This window comes from Onychostruthus taczanowskii, unplaced genomic scaffold (assembly GCF_017590055.1).
Source record: "Onychostruthus taczanowskii isolate IOZ18803 unplaced genomic scaffold, ASM1759005v1 scaffold83, whole genome shotgun sequence".
NCBI classification, from domain to species: domain Eukaryota; kingdom Metazoa; phylum Chordata; class Aves; order Passeriformes; family Passeridae; genus Onychostruthus; species Onychostruthus taczanowskii.
The window spans coordinates 2448936-2473062 of record NW_024506221.1 but is presented as its reverse complement, the minus strand read 5'-3'; the positions used below and the strand labels follow the sequence as shown (position 1 = coordinate 2473062).

General features: G+C 35.9%; 1 protein-coding gene across 1 annotated transcript in view; it reads right to left on the bottom strand.

Annotated features, from left to right (window-relative positions):
- HCN1 (hyperpolarization activated cyclic nucleotide gated potassium channel 1) overlaps nucleotides 1-24127 on the bottom strand; it is a 191729-nt gene that overhangs the window by 59749 nt on the left and 107853 nt on the right. Inside the window, exon 4 of the mRNA XM_041424593.1 lies at nucleotides 6024-6242. Within this exon, the coding sequence (XP_041280527.1) occupies nucleotides 6024-6242 (219 nt within the window). The remainder of the gene's footprint in view (nucleotides 1-6023; nucleotides 6243-24127) is intronic.

Below are 24127 nucleotides of genomic sequence, written 5' to 3'. Positions count from 1 at the left end.
TTTTTTTTTTTGGTTTTTTTTTTGGTGGGGGGGCGGGGTGGTGGTTTTTGTTTGTTGGTTTCCAAGTAGGTCTGATTCCAGGATAAATGAAACCACCCTTCATTTTCCAAAATAAATAATTCCCTTGATATGGCAAGTATATTGTACAGCACAGAAAATCCAAGATTTATCTTCCAAGTGGCTCACCTTCTTCAGCAGTGACATGACATGACTTATTGCTAAAATTATGCTTTATAAATGAAAACAGGCTATTTTTAAGTGAAGAGTCATAGAACATTTTTGTGTTAGAGTATTGCCAGACTTTCTAAAAACTACTATCAGCACCAGAAGATCAAGACTTCCATTTTTAAAAACCATGTGTAAACATGAAAAGCTACTGAACTCAGAAATCAGTACTTAATGAGTACTTTACTGCTCAGATGAGACCAGATCCAGGAATAACCTTCTATAACTCCACTATTGCAAATTCAGCTGTGTGTCTAAAATTCAGGTTCTGCAATTTGCTATTTGAACATCTGTTCAATTTAAGACAAAAAAAACCCATGAAACTAAATTTTCAACAATTTTATGAATGGCATATAATATGTAGGCATTGGAAACTTTATCAGTTTCACTCTGTTTCATCTGACTCAAGTCCAGCATGGATATTTGTGTTTAGTTTAATAATATATACACCACAAGCTGGTGTAAGCCTAGCTAAATAGCGATGTGGTCTTGAGTTTGCTACAGCTGTTCCTTTCCTATGAATTTCCATCATGACCAGAAGAGCCTTTTCCCAGATGCATGTGGATATACACAAATCCCTGATACTTACAGATGACATAGTTATAAACATCAAAAATTTTACAGAAATACTTCCTAAGAACTGAAGTAGTTCTAACGAACAGACCAAGAACTTGGTACCTGCCTTGCTCCACTTTCAGTTTAACCACCGATTGCTTGAAACTCAAGAAAACATGGAAGCGATGTTTCCCGTTCCTCTTTAGGAAAATAGAATTGTCATCGGCTGGATGAGTGGCTACCAAGTCTTGATTTATTCTGGCAGAGCCCCGCCACTGCACCCTGTAACAACAGCTCAGAGAGGGAAGCTCAAAGAGGTGGTCCCCAGTTTTGGAAGGGAGGATCTCAGCTGTGTCACTGCCCAAGGTGAGGGAGTACACCCAGCCTCCTGGAGGGGCAGGGAAGTGGGAACATGTTCCATCCACAGCTGCCCCAGAGCACCCAAGGTGCTGCTCCCTCTTGGAAAGCACGTCGGGTATCCCCCCACGGACTGCGAGGGCGATTTAGATATCCAAACTGCAGTGTGAGGGACACACCTGGAAAGCTGGGGCAAGGTCTCTAGCTGCAAAATCCAAAGCTGCCCTGCTGCCCTCATTCTGTTATTCCTTTTTAAATGTTTCTTCTGATGCTTCAGAAATGAAAAATTGTCAATCTGAGCTCCAAATCCCAATGCTATCTATATAAAAATGCACAATATAATTGTGTAGTTGCTTACTACTTACAACTTACTGTATGCTTTTAAATTAACTTTATATATAGTTATTACTTTTTCTCTGTAAAAAAGTACATTTAAATTATTTTCTTCTTTTGAACTAGACTGATTTAACTGAAGACATGCTAAATGGTCATAAATTAAGAGATAAAATAAAAGCAATATATGGGGTTACAAGATGTCTATTGGGACATTGGAGACAGTTGTAATTTTTTTCCATTTCTTATAGGTATATAATTGAATTAAACATTTTCATGTCTCTCATATTACTTGCAATTGGAAAAAATGGTCTGATTATTTTTTCTTTTTTCAACACCTTGTGTGGTTTGAGTTCTATTAGACAATAAACAAAATATATAAAATGACAGGAAACTAAAGGAAAACTAAAGGAAACTAAAGGAAAACTAAAATCAAATTAAATCATAACCTCCCCAGCTAATACCTGGTATTTTATCAAACCAATTTAACATGGTTGAGACAATCTGTATGCCACTACAAATCTTGCCTCTAATAGCTTGTTGTTCCTCGATATTTTTTGCCTATGACAGGATGTAACAGAGAAAATATTAACCTATCTTCAATCAGGAAAATTCTTTGACACTCACAGCGTTAGGCAAACATCTTCCTACTAGGAACTGCCAACATCTAAAGAAAGAAAAATGTAACTAATGATCTTCATCTCCTTGTCAAATGACTGTTCATTTTGCCTTCTTTGTTTCACACTAGATTGTTAACAACTTCAGCATATGAGCTTCTGGTTCTTCCAAATAAATGTCTTTGAAAAGTCAAAAATCTTTGAGATGCGCTGACTTTCTAGACATTACAAAATGTCAAAGGTGTTGTCACTTAGAATATTGCTTTTAGTTATTACTGCATTACTCTTTGACTTACACCAAAGTCAGGAAGGAGAGAGTGCAAAGATGACATTGATTTGTTTATTTATTCAGTGCTTTTCTCAGGTAGAATGGTCCATCAAACTTTATTACTGTAAAGAGAATATGGATTAAGTATACCTGAACTGGACATCTCTCTCCTTTTTTATATAAGCCCTTCACTAATTGATACCAAGATCTGATGTATGTATTAAATCTCAGAGACTTATTTTTTTCCTGTGAGAACAGTTCCACTACTTCAGAGGAAAAAGGACTGAACTTCAGCAGAGTGAACAGAATGAATCACTGCATTCTTTTTTGTACCACTTCTCAGTGTACAAGTTTACTGTCCATCTCCTACATCTGATGGCTTATAATCACTCTTAATTTTCTCTGATACATTTTGGTTTTGGCCTGTAAGAGTAAACTTGTGGAGCAATATTTGCTTCCTCAACATACTTTGATTTCTCTCAGCATGCGGTGCTTGGCACAGATCAAATTCTTTGACAGAGTTTGACATTTGGCTTAATAAAATATTGTTCTTATCTTCCTGTGTGTAGTTCTTCCATTTTGAACTATGTTTGTTCTAGTTTTGCATGCCATGAGCCTTGGAAGGACCTAAATGAGAGAGATTTCAGCAAACACTTTATTTCTGGCTGCTTTCAGTGGGAGAAGGACCAGAAATTTCCTTTAATTGGTTGCATTCCACAGATCCATTTATTATGTTATTCGGAGAAGAATCAAATAACAACCTCTTTCTTACCTCCACTATCATTCTGTGTTGCCTAGCAATTCATATTAATTTCAGTATTTTACATAATTCTTACAAGGAAATAAATGGAGCCAATAAATATACAACCCAAGATATATATGTCTAAAAAAAGAAGTTCATCCTGGCTCTTAAGCCTGAAAAAAATCAAAGTTTCCCTCTGATTTTTTAATTTCAGAATAAAAAATAAGCAATACACTATGCAAAAATAGAGAATGGAACATATTAAAACTCTGAAATCTGTAGCTGGAATTTAATCTACCTTTCTCTCAAGTGTCAGATACATGAAATATAAAAAATTTTTATCTGCCTGTATTTTAGACAATATCATAACAAAATGGGTACCACAAAATGGTCTTGAATGCCCAAATATGTAGTTTGCAAAGTAAAGACAAATATAGAATACCCTTTAAGAATTTGTATAATGACTTACAATTCTTATGCTATATCAAAAATTCATTTTGAAATATGATGAAACTATGATAAAGAAATGGTTAAGAATGTACAGACAAGTCTGTACAGCTGTTATTCCTGATAATATACATCAGGGTCTGGGGTCTCAGAAATCAGTAGAAAAAAATTCTTTATTCAAGACATCCTTTTAGCCTTTAATAACCAGCATAAGAATGGATTCCAGAAAATAAGAAACATTTTTTCTAAAGTATAGAAACAGGCAATTTCTGGTGCCAATGCCATGCTATTCTTTACCTCAGAAGTCAGGAAACAAGAAAGAAGAAAAAAAAAGGAAAAATGAATGTATTGAGAATTGCAGGAGCTGAGAAATGCTGGATATTTCTATGCTAATATTTAACAAATTGTGCACATAGAATCAGAGAAGAAACAAATAAACAATTGTGCGTGTGCATAAAATCAGAGAACGAATAAACAAAAAGTTTTGTTTTCTGTTTTGCAAAAAGATGAGAAATGCAATACTGCTTGACTGCTACTGGGTTTTAATTTGCAAAACAAGTGCAAATGACGCTGGCTTTACTCAGCACAGTTTAAAATACATGGATATTTTTACACATGTACTATATTTCTGATGCTCAAAATATTGTGATATACTGCTGCAGCCAGCAAGATCGGAGGATAATGACTTACATGAGATTTCAGGTGAACAGTGACATTTCTTCCGATTTCTTAAATCTGTGTATATGTGTGTATGTATGTAATGCAACTGCAGTCATACTTCATGTCCATGGTTATGAGATTTCTGTCCCACAGCTTTCTAGAAATGTTCCATTTGGATAGAATTACTTTCCTTCTTGTTCACAGAACAGACCAAATGAGCCAGTTGAGTTAGGTAACTTACCAGGATTAGCCCTTTGACATTATACTGAGATGGTTCACATGGTCACTGACAGAATTAATTTGGTTTTAATGATCATCTCCACTCTCTTTCTAAACCTCTTATTCTCATTTATATTTTATGACACTACAGTGTGTGAAATTTCTTGCTTGCAAACTTGTTTTGAACAGCTGTTTGGCAGCCACAAGCTAATTTTTCTGTCACTGAACTTACAGTTTATCTTACCTCTTCCTGTCTCTCACATATTGAACCCATGATCTGGATGCAATTTGAGCTTAACAAAACTGTATATAAACCCTTCTTCACCCACACATTCTCATTTCCTCCCTCTTTGCTTCCTTGTAAAGAAAATCCCCCAGTCCATCCTACTCTTTTTTTTCCCCTCTTTCTTGCTCAGCAAATTCAGGTCATTCCCCTTCCTCTCAGCAGAGAGGGTCATCCTCTCGGCTATTTAGTCTCTCCCAGTTTTCTCCCTCAGGTTTTTGTTAGTTACATCATATTGTGATTACTGCCCAGTTTGCCTTTCTGAACCTTGTTATGGACACATGCCAAATACTATTGCTCAGGCTGTGTTTCTTATTGCTGATGTGAACTTTGATTTTACTACTTTGCTGAGCTGACCTCTACCCTGGTATGGCTCTGCCAGTTCCCCATTTACTATAATAATTAATTTTGTCATCTATTAAGCACCTCAGTAATTCTGCACATTCTTTTTTGTCCCTTACTGAGGTTCATTCTGATCCTTTCTTCCTTATGCCATCAATGCCAGCTATATCTTCCAGTTTCATGCCTTGATCCACACCTGTCTCTGATTTTTATTACACAACTGACAGTTTTAATTAGTACTTACTTCACAAAGATCCAATCCTGTACCCATTAATGTCTTTTTAATTCCAGTCTTACACAGAAGAAAACTTTTACTTCCTTACCCATTAATGTCTTTTTAATTCCAATTTTACACGGAATAAAAATTTACTTCCTGGTTCATAAAGAACACTCTTCCACTAACCTTTCTCTACTTTTCCACCTTCAGCCAAAATCCATTTTGACCTTGGAGAGGACCTTACAGGTCATGGATTCACATGTAAACAATACTGTTACTAAGCAAATGAAGACCTCTTCTGAGCACTTCTCTGAGGAAGTTACAGACAAAACTAATTGATTTGATCTGGTCCTCATTTAAAGGCCATTCTTTTGACATGTTCAAGGTGATCCCTGAACCGCACTCCAAAGGAATGACAGGGAATTTTAGACATGCCCAAGCTACCAAGGTCAAGGCGCTGGTTCAAGCTACCTAGATCAAATACCTACAGAATGTAGCAAAGGGATACAAAGCAAGACTGAATCAAGGAATAGTTTTCACAGAAGAGTATAAAGGAACTTGAATATCAAGAACCAGCTGCTCTCTAAGCAAAGTGGGTTCCTGCAAAAATATACTGAGCTCATGGAGTGTTCTGAACTCCTCTGTGTTCAATGTGATCTGCCACAGGCTTCACGTGCTACTAGACCATTTCATGCAAAGAGTTAAAACACACCATTAATCCATTTCACAGCCTAAGGAATTATGAGAAAACCAGTTACCTTTTCTTGGTATTGTCGTCGTGATGAATCCAGGGACTGGATGAGGGCAGTGGCATGACCAACAAACATGGCATAACAAGTAGCCCCCACAATCATACTCAGCATCGTTATCCAGAGGTCGGACATGCTGACGGGGGCACGGGCTCCGTAACCAATGCAGAGCATGTGGCTCATGGCTTTGAAGAGTGCATATGAGTACTGCTTTCCCCAGGAATCGTTCTGCAGGAAAAGAGACAAGTGACTGAGCCTGCGAGCAGCTGGAAAGAAAATTACATTTGTACCTGTTTAGTGGGATCATAGATTGCTGCCTCTGAAAGACTAGTCAGGTAATGTATCCTCTATGTTTGAGAAGAGATATTCCCTCTAAATTAACTATTAGATAAAGTGTCAGAGATTCTGACAGATAATACTTATCACAGTGAAATGAAATAAAATTGACTATTTTAAATACATTATTATACTCTTAAAAGTGGGTGCTATCCTAATTACAAGGAGACTAGAGGTCAATTTTATTCTACAGCCCATGGCAGATGGATTAGAAAAAGCTGAGTACTCAAACTTATCAAGCACAATAAGGTGACATTTTGTTTTAATATGCATGTACATATTCCTATAGCCCTAATTCTTTCTTTTTGGAATTGCCAATTTTAACACACAACCATATTTACCTTACTAGATTCCTTTCACTTTTCAAGGACAGAAAAAAAAGAGTATTATTTATTGTAATGTTTGCTTAATCTGATTTTTTTGTATGTTTGTAATGTTGTGTTTATACTGGAATCATCTCAATTGAAAAGAGGTCTGTTTATTCTGCATCATACCAAACCTATGTTCATAGTCACAGTCTGTGAAAGTCAGCTCAAAAAAAAAAAGGTGATGCCTAGGTCCTGCATTTCTGATGCACAAGTACCCCCTCCCAGTCTCTCTGGTAGATAAGAAGGACATGACTTCTTGCTCATAAGATTTTAAAATTGCAAAGATGAGGGCAGCATCCTCCCTTTAGCTTTACATAAAGACAGTCAAAGGGGCTAGTCCCAGCAAAAAGCAGACACCTTAACACACTCCAAAAAGCCCTGGGACTCGTTGTCAGATTTTTCTGTTTTCCAAGCCAAAAGAATGAAACAAGAACAAGGAGACAAAGAGTGCTTGCAGGCACACAGCACACATGAGAAAACACAGTATTTACCACAAAAATAACTGAGAACAAATGAAGTAAAGAAGGAGAAACTGGAATGACAGGAGAAAGATTAGTCAGTTATATAGTATAGTGTTTAATATACAGGACCAAAAGTAACAAATTTGTTAACATAGATTTCCATATCAGCAGTAAGCATTTATATATAAAGTTTATGTATGACATAAAAATATTTGTGTCTGTCTTCTACCAACACAAGCTGTACTCAAATGCTCTAATTTCTCAAAGAGCTGCAAGCTTGCTCTCTTGCCATTTGAATGCCAAGGTTACTAACTACCCTTGTGCTTCACATCTATTAAAATGCTTTTTCTAGACCTCCTATTAGCCTAAATAACTGGTAACAGAAGATAAGCTGCCAATTGTTGTATTGTGGATGACATAGTTAGTACTTATTCACTAATGTAATAATTTAAAAATCAATGGTTTCTCTTTACTTAACACTTGTTTCATGTTGTAAGTCAAATCTTTTCAGATTTGTGAGCTGTTGCTTTTCCACAAGTTAAAATTTTGTGTCACAAAAACAGCTAAGGAATAGGTTTTGTGTTTCCACACTAAAAAAGAAAAAAAAAAAAAGAAAAAAGAAAAAATATCTTAGATAACTGGAAGCCAGGTAGGTTTCAGTGACTAATAAGGAAGTAATTTTCCTATTGTTTCAGACCTTTACAAATATTCAAAAAATGAATGACTTGAAGAAACTTCCCCAAAAAATCTCCAGTTCAGGATTCAACTATCCAGTTTTAGCAAAGAAACATCTTGCTATTGGGGTCACTGCAGATATTCTAATGCAAATTCCCTATTTCTCAGGAAAGCAACTTAAAAAAATTAAGGCACCGTTTATTTTGAAGACCGTTCCCTCCAGCTGGCATTAAACTCCTTGTGCAGAAACAACTAAGGAGGAAATTTTTAGAGACCTGTGTAAAATTCTTTAGCAGTTGTGCTCTATATAGATTACATTGGGAAAACAATAAACTGCATACTGGATGAAATATATCCAGGGTCTTTCTAGGCTACAAGTAGTGTAATTAAAGCCACAGCAGTCATGAACCTGAAAGATCAAATCTTCAGTTCTTATAGGGCTCCGTAAAGTGGATATTTCTCCTAAATTTTTAGTATAACTATTATAACTATTAAGTAAAAATAAAAGCTATTCTTGATCCTGCCTATGAATATTTTCTATCATATCCTTGGTGTGATAAATCCCAATTAAAATACCTTCTATAAAATTATATTTTTACACCAAAGTCTCTGAGTTAATCTGAACACTAATGGATTTTATTTCTTGACTGAGATACTTTCCAGGTCAGTGAATCACAGTTTTAAGTAAAATACCATTGTTGTAAGGAAGAATAAGAAAATGGAAGTGAGGAATAGCAATAAGCAACAAAATACAAAGAATGTTTCCCACTAACAGGGTAACAGGATGAGTGAAAAATAAATTGAATACTACTAAAGAAGTACTACCAAAAGGGAATAAGTAGGAGAATAAGAGAGCTGTAATGACAGAAGATAAATTACTGAAAATTTGCAACAAAAGAAATAAATGTAGCCTTTTAGATACATATGTTTTTTTATAGACATATATAGATATATATGCACCAAAGTGTGATCCAACACCTCAGCCAGTCATGGGTGCACCTGAATCCAGAGTGGAGGTTGTGGCCATCTCAAATGGCCATTTTTTAATACCATCACCATCAGTTTTTACTGTGTAGCTTATTATAGACCATGCTATAGGCTAGGCAGATTTCAGGCATTTGTGAATGGATGGTCCTTAGCAGTAGGTCCCCAGACAGTTAGAAAGGCTTCAGCAAAAGGAGAATAAAAAATAAAGACTGACAAAGCATCTGAATTCAGCTTGGATTTGACTGAGGATTTTGTTGCCAAAAATAATTTTCCAATGTGTTCTTGTTTATTTTCTTTAATAATGATGGGCTTTTTATAAAATCAGGTGCAAAAACTGGTCTTTTTAGTTTACATGGGGACATTTTTTAAAAATACTGGTCAGCAAATACCATTGTGAAGGGTGCAGATTTCAGTACAGTTACTTGTGTTGTTCAATGACTTATTCCATATATAAACCACTTAAAAAGAACACTGATTCTAGTGCCAAATCCTATACATCATGTATGTTACAACTAATGTTACTAAATGAAATAATAATTTTAATTATTTTCCTATTAGTCTTGTATAACCTAAGGGTTTGGCAGGAATAACAGTAACTTTGTTTCGTTGTAAGGGGTTGGAATTTTCCACAAACTTGTTCCAACATGCTGCTCTTTGCTCTTCAAAAGTGAGGTGTGACTATTTGTCTGATGACCTACAGTAGTATTTTTTTTAATAAGGTGTAATTTTGCACCTGCATAAGGAAATTTTGCATAACACATTCACAGATAATATCTCTGAGTTAATAAAAGGCCATTCTATGAAACAGAAAATCCTGGTTTTACACATGCATATTTTCTTTAATACAATCTTAAATACTAATATTTATATTAAAAAATTACATATTAAATGTTTTCCAAATGACCATATTCTATTTTTAAGGTACAGATTAAAAAAACCCAACAACAACAACAAAAAACAATCTGAAGAAATAGCCTATCAATTAATAAAAAAGGGCATTTAATTTCTTAGTTGACAATGGGTTGATCACTGTTTCCAGATTAGCAGTAATCAGTTTAAAAAGTTTTAAATTAAATGACATTAATTTGGAAAAACTATTAAAGACTGTAATTTTGAGAAATACCAAAGCTGTTTATCTAAGGATTGATTACATAATCTAGCTTGATGACATTAAGAAGTCCTCACATTTGTGACAGGAATGGTCGCTGATCATTTTTAATTAGTTCTGTAACCATATACATTAATTTCCCAGTTATCCTGAAGAATACATTAATTCCAGCACACTTCTGATCTTTAAAAATCTGTGTCTGAGCCTTTTCCTTCACCAAAGGATGTTATGGTTTGTCCCATAATTTCACATAAGGCTGCTCCAAATATCTTTTTGTAATATTAACTCTTCACCTCAAAAGAAATAAATCACATGGCACTTTCTAAGGGACAACAATAAAAGGCAAATTACTTTTCTAAGGGGATTAAAAAAGTGTTTCTATTTTCCTATATAATCTATGGAGGTTTTCATCAGGAAATTTTGTTGTCATAAGACAAATCAATTTCACTCCCATATTGAAGTCATTCCCTCAGGCACAGCTTATCTTCCCTCAGCCATATCCTTGCAACTGAGATATAAATTGATTTGGAAATCTCGTACCAAGGAGACTATTGCATAGACAGTAATGGTTTCCTCATTTTTGCCTCAGTCCCTTTTTTCTTTCACGTCACAATTACTGCAGGTGTCACAGAAATGGGTCTGTCAGTTTGCAACGGCATGTTTTGCAATCATGGAGCAAAGACTGGCTTAATTATCCAATGGAATGGTTTCTACAAAGATTTTGAACTCATCCTCATTCTCCCTTCAAAACTGAAGCAGAAGTAGGGAAGTAGCTGTCCCTCTCTGAAAGAGCTTGTCTCATCACTCACACCCCTCTCTTTTATGCTCACCATTGTCTTCAGGTTCTTTTGAAAGTAAGTAATATCTGAAGGAAGATCTTGACAGGACATAGACAGTTAGTCTCTATCCCAGTAAACTAAAAAGTATCAGAAAGCATTTCCAAGCTCTAGAAGTTGGTTCCCGTGGTTCCACTTTTAGAAATGGTCTAACACTGGCCCCACAGCACTCTGCAAGCAACAGCAGCTGTGCTTTGGAGCTGCTCTAGGTGAGGAGCCCTTCCTTCTGGGCTGCTGGCATGAGCTTGTCCAGGGCTGAAACTCAAAAAGTAATTATTCTATGGACACTGTAGGTAGCTCCTAAACTAGTCTTACCCCAGAGCCCATCAGAATTGGGCACTATAAATTTATTAATGACCATGGAGGCAGCTAGACAGTCCATAAGTAAGCCCTCTGCTTTTAGCATTGTCATGGGAAGCCATTGCACAAAATGAATGTAAAGTTAGGGTTTAAGAGGTTGAAGAAAGCATGAAGTATCCTTGCCTGCATGGTGGCAGATACTATAACACAGGAGTGGCCCTGAGGAAACATTTGCCTAAATTCTGGGGGACATGAGCTACTGCTGGTCAAATTTACTGTAAAAATTAGTCTTTTCCAATAGGAATTCAATTAAACTGTATTTATAAACTGTATTTTATAGCATATATGGTTATATAAGTTAGCTGTATACTTCTTTGCAAGTCATTATTTCAACTGTTGCTAGAAGACTTCTTAAACTGAAGAGTTACTTATAATTTAACTAATCAAAAATGCATGCTAAGAAAAGGCTATAGATGCATGTTGGCAAAATTTATACCAGGTATGTCTGACATAGCTGGAAAAAAGGCCATGTGATTCTTTCCCTCTGTCAACTAGTTGCATACAGATAATATGAGAATAGAACTGGGTCTCTATATTGAATCTACCATTTCCTCAATAATCCATATATATCTATATATCTCTATATATCTATCTAGCTATCTACACATATACAGATTTATAGTTTACATGCTTTTCCATCAGGAAGCTGCATAATTTTCTGCCTCTGGTATCATACAGTACTTTAGAATTATGCATTAGTTAAAATCTCAGACAGGAAATTGGAGCAAAATATCATCTCAGCATTTCAGCTTTTAAAGAAGTTGTTTGAATTGACAATGAATAACCAAATAGGCCAATGTGAAAAATGTCCAATATTTACTGTTTCAAAGCTCATGCAGTGGTGAATGCAATACCACGTAAAACCTCTAGTTCTTATCGCAGCTCTTACTACCATGAATATCTTGTTTTCTAAAACTAGTAAACAAAGGCAAGGTGGATCAGACTTGGAAGACTAAAAATCTCAGTGTTCTAAAATTCTTATGAAGTGCAAGGAAGAAGAGCCTATTTTAGGAAGTGTGCAAGTATGTATGATTTAAAACAGAAAAACCCTGAATCGGTAAGCTCAGTGAAATAAGCAGATGTCTTCAGAAACTTCTGAGTATTTCTCTCAGCTGATACGTGCACAGATAGCAGATGGTGTAAGTGACTCAGCATATACTTTCAAGAGCAGTACTAGCAGGAAAAAAAATTAGAAATTGTTTGGCATTGCATTCCACAGGAAAAGAAGTTTGGAGGAGCAATGACTAAATATTATATATTTACTCCGTTCAGAGTAGTTACATGACTTTGCTGTCATTACAGCTTGTTCATTTTTTGATGCTATGTTTTTGGCACTAGCCATCAAACAAAAACAATGTAGCATGGCAAATCTTTCTTTCCTGATGCAGAAAATATTGAACTTTTATCTGCTAATACACTCCCTCATTACATGCAAGTAGCCAGAGTGTCTACTTGTGATCACCTTTCTAAGGCAAGGATGAATAATTTTCATTGCAGAATAATCATGAAAATTCATAAACAGAAGAAGAAAGGCAGATATTTGGTTTATGCACACAGCCCGGTCTTTCACATATATTTGAGGTATTATGTTCAAACAAATAGGTCTATTGCATTCAAAGGGATGAGAAGATATGCTCACAATTTTATAGGAGAGGATTCCCTATACACTGCTTGGTATTGTTCTTCATTCTTTGTATCTGTGCATAGTTAAGAGATACAGTAGTGAGTTTTTACAGCTGCAAATATAAAGTTACAAAATAATAAATTAAATCTTATGTGAAAAATACTTCTGTTCTTTTGCCTGTGAATCATCCCACTATGACTCATCCTTTTCTCTGGCCATTGTGCTCCTTTAACTGAACCCAGATGACTGAATAAATAACATTCCATTGCAAAGAATTATTTTAATAACGATTTTAAGGGAATTTCAGCTTACAAAGAGGTTAGAAAGCTTTTATAAAGTTTAAAGTGAAAAACATGAAAAGTACAAACTATATTTTTCCAACAAGAAAATTTAACAGTGCTAGAAAACATTCCCCTATTATGGAATTTGACTATATACAAAATACTTTTTCAGAAAACTGTGGGTTTGGCTCCAGCCAATTAATATCCTCCAGAACAGCTCCTGAACCTGAGAGTTAGCAGAGGTTGACCTGAGGCCTCTTTGGTTTGGTAACTAGGAAATCCAGTTGCATGGAAGCAGGTTCTGGAAGCAACTGACTTCCAGGAGAAAAACCAGACCTGGGCCTATTTAATCTATAGTAACAGTACAACCCCCTTGTCAGTCAGTGACAAACTTAGGGATGAATATTCATGAAAGAATTATTCCAAATTGTACGTGGTACTTCATCTCTTTCCCATCTTCTGGAAAAGACAATCAGAGTGCAGGGAAGCAGACAGGCATTTTTAAAGGATTTGTGTTTCAGTTCCTTAAAGAACTCTCACAGGATGTGAACTGCTTCTATAAGAGGGGTGTCAGGGAGCTCTTTGCCAACCAGTAATGATTTCCTTTTTATACATCTGTTTTCAAACTGATCAGAAGGTATCATCTTTACCAAAAATTACTGCTTCTGGAGAGCATTCCTTCTCCCCTGATTTGAAATCAACTTCACTATTATATCATCTATTTTAAAAAATAGCTTTTACAAACATTTAGCACTGAAACAGATTAGTTACCATTTTTTGGTGCTACATCTTTGGCACTAGCCATCAAACAAAGACAGTGTAGCATGGCAGATCTTTCCTTTTATTTTGATTATTTTTCCTGATGCAGAAAATACACAACATTTATCTGCTAATACGTATCCAGTGAACAAAGTTCCTTACTGAAACTTATCAAATAAATTAAAAATCTGATCAAGGCAGTTGGCTTTTGTTTTCATTTTTCATGATGCACTCAGATTTTGATTATGTTCAAACCACTCTGATTTTTTCTCCTGAAATAAACTTAAGTGCCATTGTTTACAAGGGACTGACTGGAAAAGATATACACTGTCTACAAATGGGAAAATATGTTCTAATCACAGTAAGTATTGTGTGGTCACAGTAAGTGATTACAAGTGTATCTACAGGTTTCTTCTGGGCAAACAATGCATCTTAAAAAATAATTTCTTACAGGAAAAGAAGAAAAACCCAATACAATGGCATATCTAACAAGAGAATACATAAATCCTGCAAGGAAGCATTTTTGATGAGCAACTTGGTTCGTGAAATAGCTCTTTTCAGGAGAGGTAAGAATTCAATGTGCATTAAAGACAACGTATCTCTTTTTTCTGTGCCTTTCATTTGGTGAAAGGAGCTGGATATAATGTAAAACAGTTTACGTAACAAGCCTCAAGTATTGAATCAAATAATTTATGAAATGGTTTTACAATGCAATCACCAAGAAAAGCTTTGCGTTTTCAACAGTAGCTATCTAGATAGTCAAGAATAGGCAGATGATAATGTGGGCTTAATATAGAGCAGTTCTGGGAAGAGTGGAAGGAGTGAAGTGACATAAACCTGACTCGTGACTCCACAGTGTACTGCTTCACTGAAAACTGTTAGGAGGAATCTACACCATCATAGACAATATCTGCAACCAATTTAGGAAAGGGAACTTGGTAGAAGGAACTCAACCTCTCTACTATGTAAACAACTCAGACTAGACAGCAAATTATGTGAAGCATCCACTCCCAAATAAGATGACAGATGGAAATTATATGGTTTTGGAAGTTTCTGAGTGAGCTTTCTGAGTGTTGTCACTATTCTCTTTGAATCACACGGATTTTAAAGCCACATTTAAAAAGCCAAGAAACAATAAACCTCACAAGTGGCAGAAAAAGCTATAATTAGGAAATATCTAGGCAAACTTGATACATTATTTGGGAAGTACATAGACAGATATGCACAAAATAATAGTATCCCAGTGGTTTCTCACTACAAATATTTAAAAATGTTCAAACATTTTCCAAGACAAACCTTCCTCCTTGTTCTATGTATAGGCATACTCTAGTTAAATTCATTTCCCTAGTAAATATTTTTAAGAATCTGTCCTTAGAGAAAAAAAAAATAGTGGATTACAGTAGATTAAAATGGTCTAAAGTGATCCACTCACAAAGAGTCTGAATATGTTTTAATCTGCTTAAAAATGAATCAAGGTGAACCAATGCTACTTTGACACAGAGAATCAGCTTTGGGAGGGGGATTGGGATTTGTGAGTTACTGAATCCAGTGATTTAAAAACCAGGTTTTTTCTCTGGTAAAATGGTGTTTGGTCCCATATAGGCTAATTCAAGTATCGTTCTGCTTAGTCTAAGACTATAATTTTTTACTATGTTTTATTTAAGTAATGAATTTTTTAAGGCAGAGGATCAATGCTGGTTTTAAGCATTTTTTTTTTTTCACTTAGCTGGTATTTTTCTTGTCAGTTTTTCAATAAATTTCCTAACCTGATGCCTTTGAGACTCTAGGCTGCATCTGGTTAGTTTACAGTTCTTCAGAAAATTACCTTACTAAATATCTGAGCCCTCAAGAGACTGATCTGCACTTTTGGTAAATCACAATCCTTCATCAAATACTATGTCCTACAAAAAGCTGTGCATTATTTTATTAGGCAGTGACAGCAGGAAGCAAAATAGTTCTGCAGCTGAAAACCTATTTTGGCTCTATGAAAAGAACAAACCTCAGTGTCAAAGCAAGTAGGCTGAATCTAGGTCAGACGCTTTTTTTTCTGAGAATACATCAGAGTTTCCTGATGACCTTTTCTTAAACTCAGATGCCTTAAAACTGTAGGTGCTTACTAGAGTCTGCAAGATTTTCAAGGTAATATAATATAAATAAAAAATTATTTAGCAGCCTAAACACCACCCACAAAATGATGTCTAGGCATTTAAAAATAAAAGACCAACTTAGTGACTAACAAAAATTTCATTTCCTTCCTCCAGCAGAGGGAGGTTAATCTAAATCATAGAAGAATATCGTGACCTTGGAGGTATGAACTTCAGACTCTGAGGGGAAGGAAGGGGAAATGCTCCTCTTTTATTGCCCTTGAGGGAGTTAACAGAGCACTTGAGTGATCCTGTAGCATTCACCCAAGAGGTGTGGAGCACACAGGTCCCTGTTCCAGCTGTAAAGACAGGGTTACCCTTGTACAGTGGTCCGCCCATGCCCACTTGGTCTCTCTGGGCTTCCTCAGGTACAGTGTGGGGTGTAGTGTCAAGGACAGCCACCAAGGTCAGCTTGACACTGACAGTATGTGACAGCATGTCAGAGTCACGATCCTGTGACACCATGCCTGTGCTTCTGGACAAATATGAACATTTTTGCATCATCATGCAAAAAAATGACTGGGCAGACCTACTAGAAGAAACACACAGCGATAGTTGCTAAACAGCTGGATACCAGCTCAGAACCTCAGTGGCAAATTTCTGAAAACTGAAGGAAATATCACACCATGCTTGCTGTGGTTTGATCTTTCCTGGGCATCTTCCCTTGCCATCCTTGGAAAGGGAACAGGGAAACTGCAAGGAGACACTCTGCTGGTCCCACCTGAATGAACCCCCAACACCTCAACCATTAACTGGGACACATTCAGTTTGTCTTTATATTACTGTTTTTTCCCTATCCAACTTTCTACCTGCTTAAGCAAGTCCAGAGGAGGCCTACAAAGATGATCAAAGGGATGAAGGCTGAGAGAGTTGGAATTGTTCAGCCCAGAGCACATCTGGGAAGACCTCTTAGCAGGCTGCCAGTACTTAGAGAGGGCTTATGGAAAAGAGGGAGAGCAACTTCTTTTTCTTTACAAAGGTGCATAGTGGTAAGACAAGGAGAAATGGATTTAAACTGAAAGACAGTGGTTTTAGATTAGATACTAGATATATAAATATATATATATATAAAGAAATACATTACTGTGAGGATGGTGAGACACTGAAAAAGGTTGCCCAGAGAAGTTGTGGATGTCCCCACAACCCTTGAAGTGATCAAGGCCAGGCTAAACAGGGCTTTAAGCAATCTAGTTTAGTGGAAGGCTTAACTTTTCTTTAGCCAACTTGCCCATTCATAGTTCCATAGCAAGTATTTATGAAACAAGTGTTTCATCCACAGAAGAGTGGTAATGCCATATAACTATTTAGAAATGCTTGGACATCCCATTGGAAACTTTCAGAGCTACAACATAAAAAGTAAGAAGGTCTCTTGCTGCAATTAAGAGTTAAACTAGATGCATGGATTACAGGAAGACCTGCAAAATAATCCTGCAGAGCAACTAAAACATCCACCCGGTGAGTAGTTCATGGGAACCCCAGTTCTTCAGTGTAGATACTGAGGATAAAATGCTCTGACAGAAAGAGGGAAGGCTGAGTTAGACAGCCCAGGCCAGAGGACAAACCCTGGGGAGAGGCCAGACATGGGATGTCTAGCTCTGATGCTTGAGGGAGAGAGGCACAGCAGGAACACCACAATACTCAGAGATGGACAATGAATAGGAAAAGTGCATTGCACTTTTTTATTGTTTACACATGGGTGTTTGCAATGACCGGTGTCATTTGTCCTGAGATTTGTTTGTGAGAACCAGCACTAAGAGAGAAAGGCATCCCAAAATTTCACTTCAGCTGACTTCGGGTACTTCACTTTGATAGTTGGCAGGTCTCCCTAGGCTCCCTACACAGTCAGTAAAAATCTGACTTCTGCAGATGGTGATTCAGAGTAGAATGTTAATGCAGGTGTTCTTTATCACCTCCAGGGGAGAATTTCTCTCTCCATAAGCTGCCCAGGATCCTATTCAGCTAAAGCTGCATCCATTATCTTCCTGAGCTTCCCTACTGGGCATACCTTGTTTTCATGGATAGACTTGAAACCCCATTTCTTCCTAGCTCCAATCCGGTGGAGAAAATAAAATTCCCTAGAACAGTCTCTTCTCTCAAGCTCTGTTTTATTTTATGATCCGTGTTTTTTCTGTTGCAATTGAACTTTGCAGTCAGATCAGGACATGAGCTTGCCCTTACAAGTCTGACAAAAGTCAGAGGGGCTCTGCAAGATGTGCTGCAGATTTGACTCGATGAATTCTGTTCCAGCACACTGGATTTAATATAAGCATGCTACAGTGAGATGGTATCATAAACCACAGATAGGAGCAGGTGAAAGACAAAAAAAGATTCCAAATGAGGACAGAGGAATGCTTAGAATCCAAACATCCTAATTATTTACTTATATGCATAAAGTTATACAGCAGTGAACACACAGTGAGAGAAAGAGTTCTTGGATTCAGGGGACATATTTGTAAATCCATTTATTGAAAGTATGACATTTACCTTGCTTGTAAAAGGTTGGGAAGGATGTTAAACTGGAAACATCTAAAAGGACTCAGATTCTAAGGAAAATAGCATATATTTACCCAAAAATTGCATTATCTAACATGTAAATGGTTGGAAACCTTTCTTAGCTAGAACCTTCATGTCAATGGGAACCTGCTACATTTCAAGATTGATTTTAAAAATCTGATAATCTGCAGTATATCTATTTAAGTAGAATCAAAAGAACAACCTTTTTCAGGTTTTTTTAATTAGTTTGTCAGAACAAAGTAATAGAAACACTCACTTCAGACAAGCTGAGTTAAGCTCATCTTGAAACAAGTACCACAATGCTTGAAACCAGCAATGTTTGAATTTTGTAATAAATCTAGCAAACCACAGCACTCCGCACCTTCATGGCACTCGTTCTGAACAGTGACAAACAACAATCATTTGTTTTTACAGCAACCATGGTTTACATCCTCCAAGCTCACAGGGCAGACAAGCTTATGCTGAGTTACAGGTAAAAACAGTTTGTAACTCCCTTGCAAACATTAGAAAGTGAAGTTTTTGTTTCCTTTAAATTAGGTTTCAAATGCTCTTGACTCTAATCTCAGAATTTAATTTCAGATCACATGGCTATTTCTTCCTTCTGAAATTTACATCAAAAATCCCAAAATTTGTGTTAAAAAAATGAAATATACTAAAGTGTTTTTCAAATTCAACCTTTACAGTCAAAACTGTGAAAAGGAGCAAGGTCACTCAATGGAAGGAAGGTCATCAGAGGATATACATAAAGGCGGCTTTCATTCTTCAAAACAGTAAAAATACCATTTTTTTTTTTTACTATCTTTTAAAATAAAATTGAGAGTCATTATTGATTAGAAGCATACATTATACTGCATTTGGGTGTGTTTTTAATTGATAAAACACACCCAAAAGTGTTTCTAATTATAATATTTAGTTTCTAATATATAATATATAATATATAATATTTAGTTTCTAATTCAGATTTTGCATTCAGTGTTACCGCTATAAGTGAATATGGCATTTAAATGGTATTTTTTTGCCTTTAACATTATTAAAGAGAAAAGGTTTTAGAATATGTTTTAGATAGTCTCTGGGCAGATGTCTATGTATTTACTGTGTGGGTAAACAGTGTGCACTTTCTTGTATCAAGTCTGAAAGATTTTAAAAGCAAAAGAGTAAGAACAAGAAGCGTTTCTAAAGCCTGGAAACCCTTCATCTTTTATTTATCTGTACACATGCCAACTTTATGTTTCCTCAAATCATGTTGCAATGGTTGAGTGCACTGGCTCATGGTTAGAAAAAACCCAACTTCTACCTCAGATGTTCTACTTCTATTTAAACTGTCGCATTCCTTCTTCCTGCTCCCCATGTCACCCTGTGTGGGAGGGTTTCCTTCACCAAAATTCAACAAGAGTGGCTTAGGTTTAGTATATTTTATTGATCTGCAAAACACATTTACTGAGGAGCAACATAAAATTAAATCTAAAGGCATTTCCTCTCAGCACTTACATGTTTCCACAAACAGCTTCTTTGTCAAGATACAGAATGCAAAAACGTAAGGGAACTTCATCCTTGCTTATTCATAGAACTCAGAAATTCATTCATTCATCTCAAGTTTTATAGGCACAAAAGTGTATGTAGCAGCAGGATGGTCTTGCTGCAAGAGTAAAGCCATGACAACCAGTGTTTGAGAGTAACAAGAAGGTAAAGCACTTTTAAATATTCTGTACTGCATCTGTGTTTCATATAGGGAGATGGTGGTACAGGACAGGCAGCACCCAGGTGAATGGCATGGGCTATGACAGTTCACACAGAGACATCTGCATAGGTCCAACAAATTCCAGAGTCAAATCTGTCCTAACTTACTGGAAATGTAGCTTGCCTACCCATTGCTCTTGAGTGTACATTTCCAGGGTGAGCGCTTGCATTTTCTTATCACACAAATGTTAGGTTTTTTTTGATCCCAACAAATGCTTTTATCAAGGATGATAAACTTAATTTCTGAACACCTGGAAAAAGCTATTAAAATAGACAGGAAAATCCCTCTAATTCTGTCAACATAGTTCTAGCAACATTTAGCTGAGTTTAGGTTTGCCATAACATTTCTATTTGTATCTAGCAGAAAAATTTTAAGTCTTTTACTATTAGAAATGAGCAGAGGGGTATTACATATTACTGCAGAGAGTGACAAATGAGTGGTACACTGCCTTTATTCCTGAGCAGTACCCAATTACTCTTTGTAAAACTGAACTAGCAGTCTCATGCACTCCACTTGAAAACATCACTACCAAGTAGACAGTTGTTCAAAACCAGTCATGTTAATTCTCTCCCTATCTACACCAATGCAGACAATCCTGCTTTGACTGTATGTAGTACTAAGTGCTACCCTCAGTTGCAAGCTAACTGTATCATCTTCTGAATATAAAAGATCAAACACAGTAACTAAAATGATGAATGTGACGGATTAGAAAGGGAACATGAGTCATTCGTGAACAATATGGGCATTGTTTTCTTATCTCATTCAAATGCCAACTGCTGTCTTTCTGAGATCGTTTCAAAGCAACTGTCTCATGTTACCAGTACCCCAAAATACAGGGAATATTGTCTTATTAAACAAGGCCTCATAGTGTATATCTCTCTCTGCTCCAATCCACTTCACAGGAGACTGTCGTGAACATTTTGTAATAAACACCAGTGATTCAAAACAAATAGGAAGAATTAAGTTAATGTCAATAATTTTTTTTTAAATTTGGGGGGAAATGGTTTTACTTTTGCAGCTAAATTAGATAGATTAGTACATTATTTATGTGAGATTATTTTGAAAAGTACTAATAATTTTTTAATGATAATATTGCTTCTCTCTCACATGAGGAAAAGAAACCCAGTGCAAATTATTAAACATGGCACATGGCCAGAGAAAGTTTCACCACAGGGCTTGGTTCTTTTCCTTATATTGTCAATAAGATCTGCTAAAGCATAAATGAACAAATATAAAAATCCAGGGAGCAGAAAGAAAGCAAAATATATATAAAGGGCATTCACTAGTTTAAGCTATTGATACTAAAATTATTCACTCCTTGCTTTTACAATTAATATGTAAACATCTGTACAAACATCTAAAAGATATTAAAAATTTACTCATTAGCAACAACATTAATAAATAAACCTATTAAATAAGATGCTGTACATTTCAGAAAATAGAAAGATTTTCCTATATGAAATCTTGTCCATCATTTCTATTAGATTCAATTTTCTGAAAGTTTTAGGTGTCTATTGGAATTAGTTCAGGTTGAGTCTGATCAAATGAGTATATCATGCAGAAAGCAGGAAGAGCAGGAAAGAGATGGATGAGAGCAATCTTAAAGAAAATTATCCGGTATTTTTAAAAGACACAAAATACATGCAGCCTAGACCCAAATAAACTGTGTACACCCCTGGTTTATATGTATAAACAGTACGGGCAAACCATTTCAGACATGAAGAAAAATTAGTAGGCTAAAACAAATGGAAGAAAATATAATGTCATATATTTCCTGCTTTTCTTATGTTTTGGTAACCAGAAGTGTATGTAAATTGAGACTTCCGGTTTTAAAGGGAAGCTTTTAGCTTCATTCAAATTCAAATTAAAATGAAAATATGAAATATAAACATTTCCTTGGAGAGAGAAGTTCATGAATAACCAGATTTTAAAAAGAAATATTATAAACCCCTCTTTTCTTCATTTGGGATTTTGGGAATCCAGATTACAGATCCTACAGACTATTGACATAGGTCTGGTAGACACAGATCTATATGTCAAGTTTCTCACATATCAGAGTGACTTGGTTTACAATTATGTGAACCAGAACGAAGTATCTTGCTTTGATTTTTTTCCAATGTGAAACGTAAGCATTCTAAATGTGCAATTTCAGATGGCCATTTTTTCATGTCTAATTGCATTCCAGTAGAGACTTCTCTTCAGATGCACTTTAAATATTAGAATGTTGAATAGCCATGTGTAGAAAATTCAAATTTGATATGAAAAAACCCATCAGGTAAAAGCAGTAAAATCAGAGGTCTTGAGAAAATCTGATTGTGACAATGACCCCTTGACAAGAAATATGCACCTTGTGCAAACCACATTTTTGTACAGTCTTAAATCATACAGATCATGAATTAGGCTGTGCATTTTCATTAAGTTTTGCAATGAAAAAGGGGAAGATTTGCTGAAGAACAGATGTATAGGAATGGTATTCATCTGGATATATCTACACTGCGTTTATTCTGGGAAACCTGGTCGGGCATAAATATCCCAAGAGTTCAGTTTTTGGATACTCCAATCACAAGAGAAAAGACCACCAAGGGAGATCTATTTCAAAGTTATTTTTTCACATTTACTTTCCAGTTCAATCCAGAGTACCACTACATGCAGATAAACATTTTAAATTTACAGAGCAAAGCAGACTGACCCAGCTCCCTCCAGAACAAAGGGAACACTCTCATCTACAACAGAGAATTTGCTTTTGGCCATGTGGTGCTTACAGCACCTCCTGAATATTTACTCCAGGGTGAATCTGGGATACAAGGCCCTAGAACATGATAGGTCCAATTTATGTTTTTACTTTAGTTCACATTTTTACTAAAGAAATGGCTTAGGGCACACTTTATGAAGTCTGTTATTTTTCCCTTGAATGTCTATCAAACACAACAATAGGCTTTATAATATTATGTGCAATTTCTTCTATTCTTTCCAGTGTAAGGCTTCCATAAAATATTTTGTAGTTTACAGCTACCAGAAATCCCTTCACAATATACTACAGCATAAGCACTTATGAGTTGTGTTGATTCTTGAGAGAGAAACACGGAAACCAAATTTTGATGACAAAGAAGCAGGTTCTTCCTTGCGTCTGCTCCTTGACATATTTCTACTAGCTCTTTCAAAAACACAGGAAAAAGCATAGAAATAAGTTAGAATCTTTTAAGTGTATCAACTTGCTTTTTTATGCTCCCTGTAAATGAGTGTTTCACTATTCTCATCCTGTATAGGGAAGACCAGCTTCCTATCTGAAAGAAGCATGCAAGGCAGCCAACTAATTCATTACAGAAGTCATCCTCTTTAGCACCTATTATTACATTAGCAACATAGTGCTACAATCAACACTTACAAACCTGTCCAAAAAATTGAGATCCTTCCATTAAGCCCCAATATCTACTGAAATAACTATCACCAGCAGCATTAAATAATTCCATCCATACTACAGCATTAGTTTTAAGCATTTTAGTGAAAGTAAGGTAAAGTGGCAGGGCTTATGACAATAGTTGAGTTTGCAATGCTAAACAGTTTTCAGAGTTGGTGGAGTTCTGTGATTACAGCTGGGAGCACCTTCTCTGAATGACTGTTTTCCCTTTTGAGGAAGTTATAATCCAGATACGGAAGTATAACTTTCCCTATTAAACTTCTAAAAAATTTTAAACCTCCCTGTAATTGCTTTTGCACCTTTATTTTTCAGTTCTTATGGTTTTACATCTGAATTAGCTCATGGTGTTAAGACAATGAAAGCAACATTTATAACCTGAGAAGACATCAATGGTAGAAATAATATACAGGAAAAAAAGAAATCTCAATAACTGTGAGGCTGGGGAAATCTAATAACTGTTTTTATCTAAGCACATCAGAAATCTAATGTCAAAAATATAGCCCA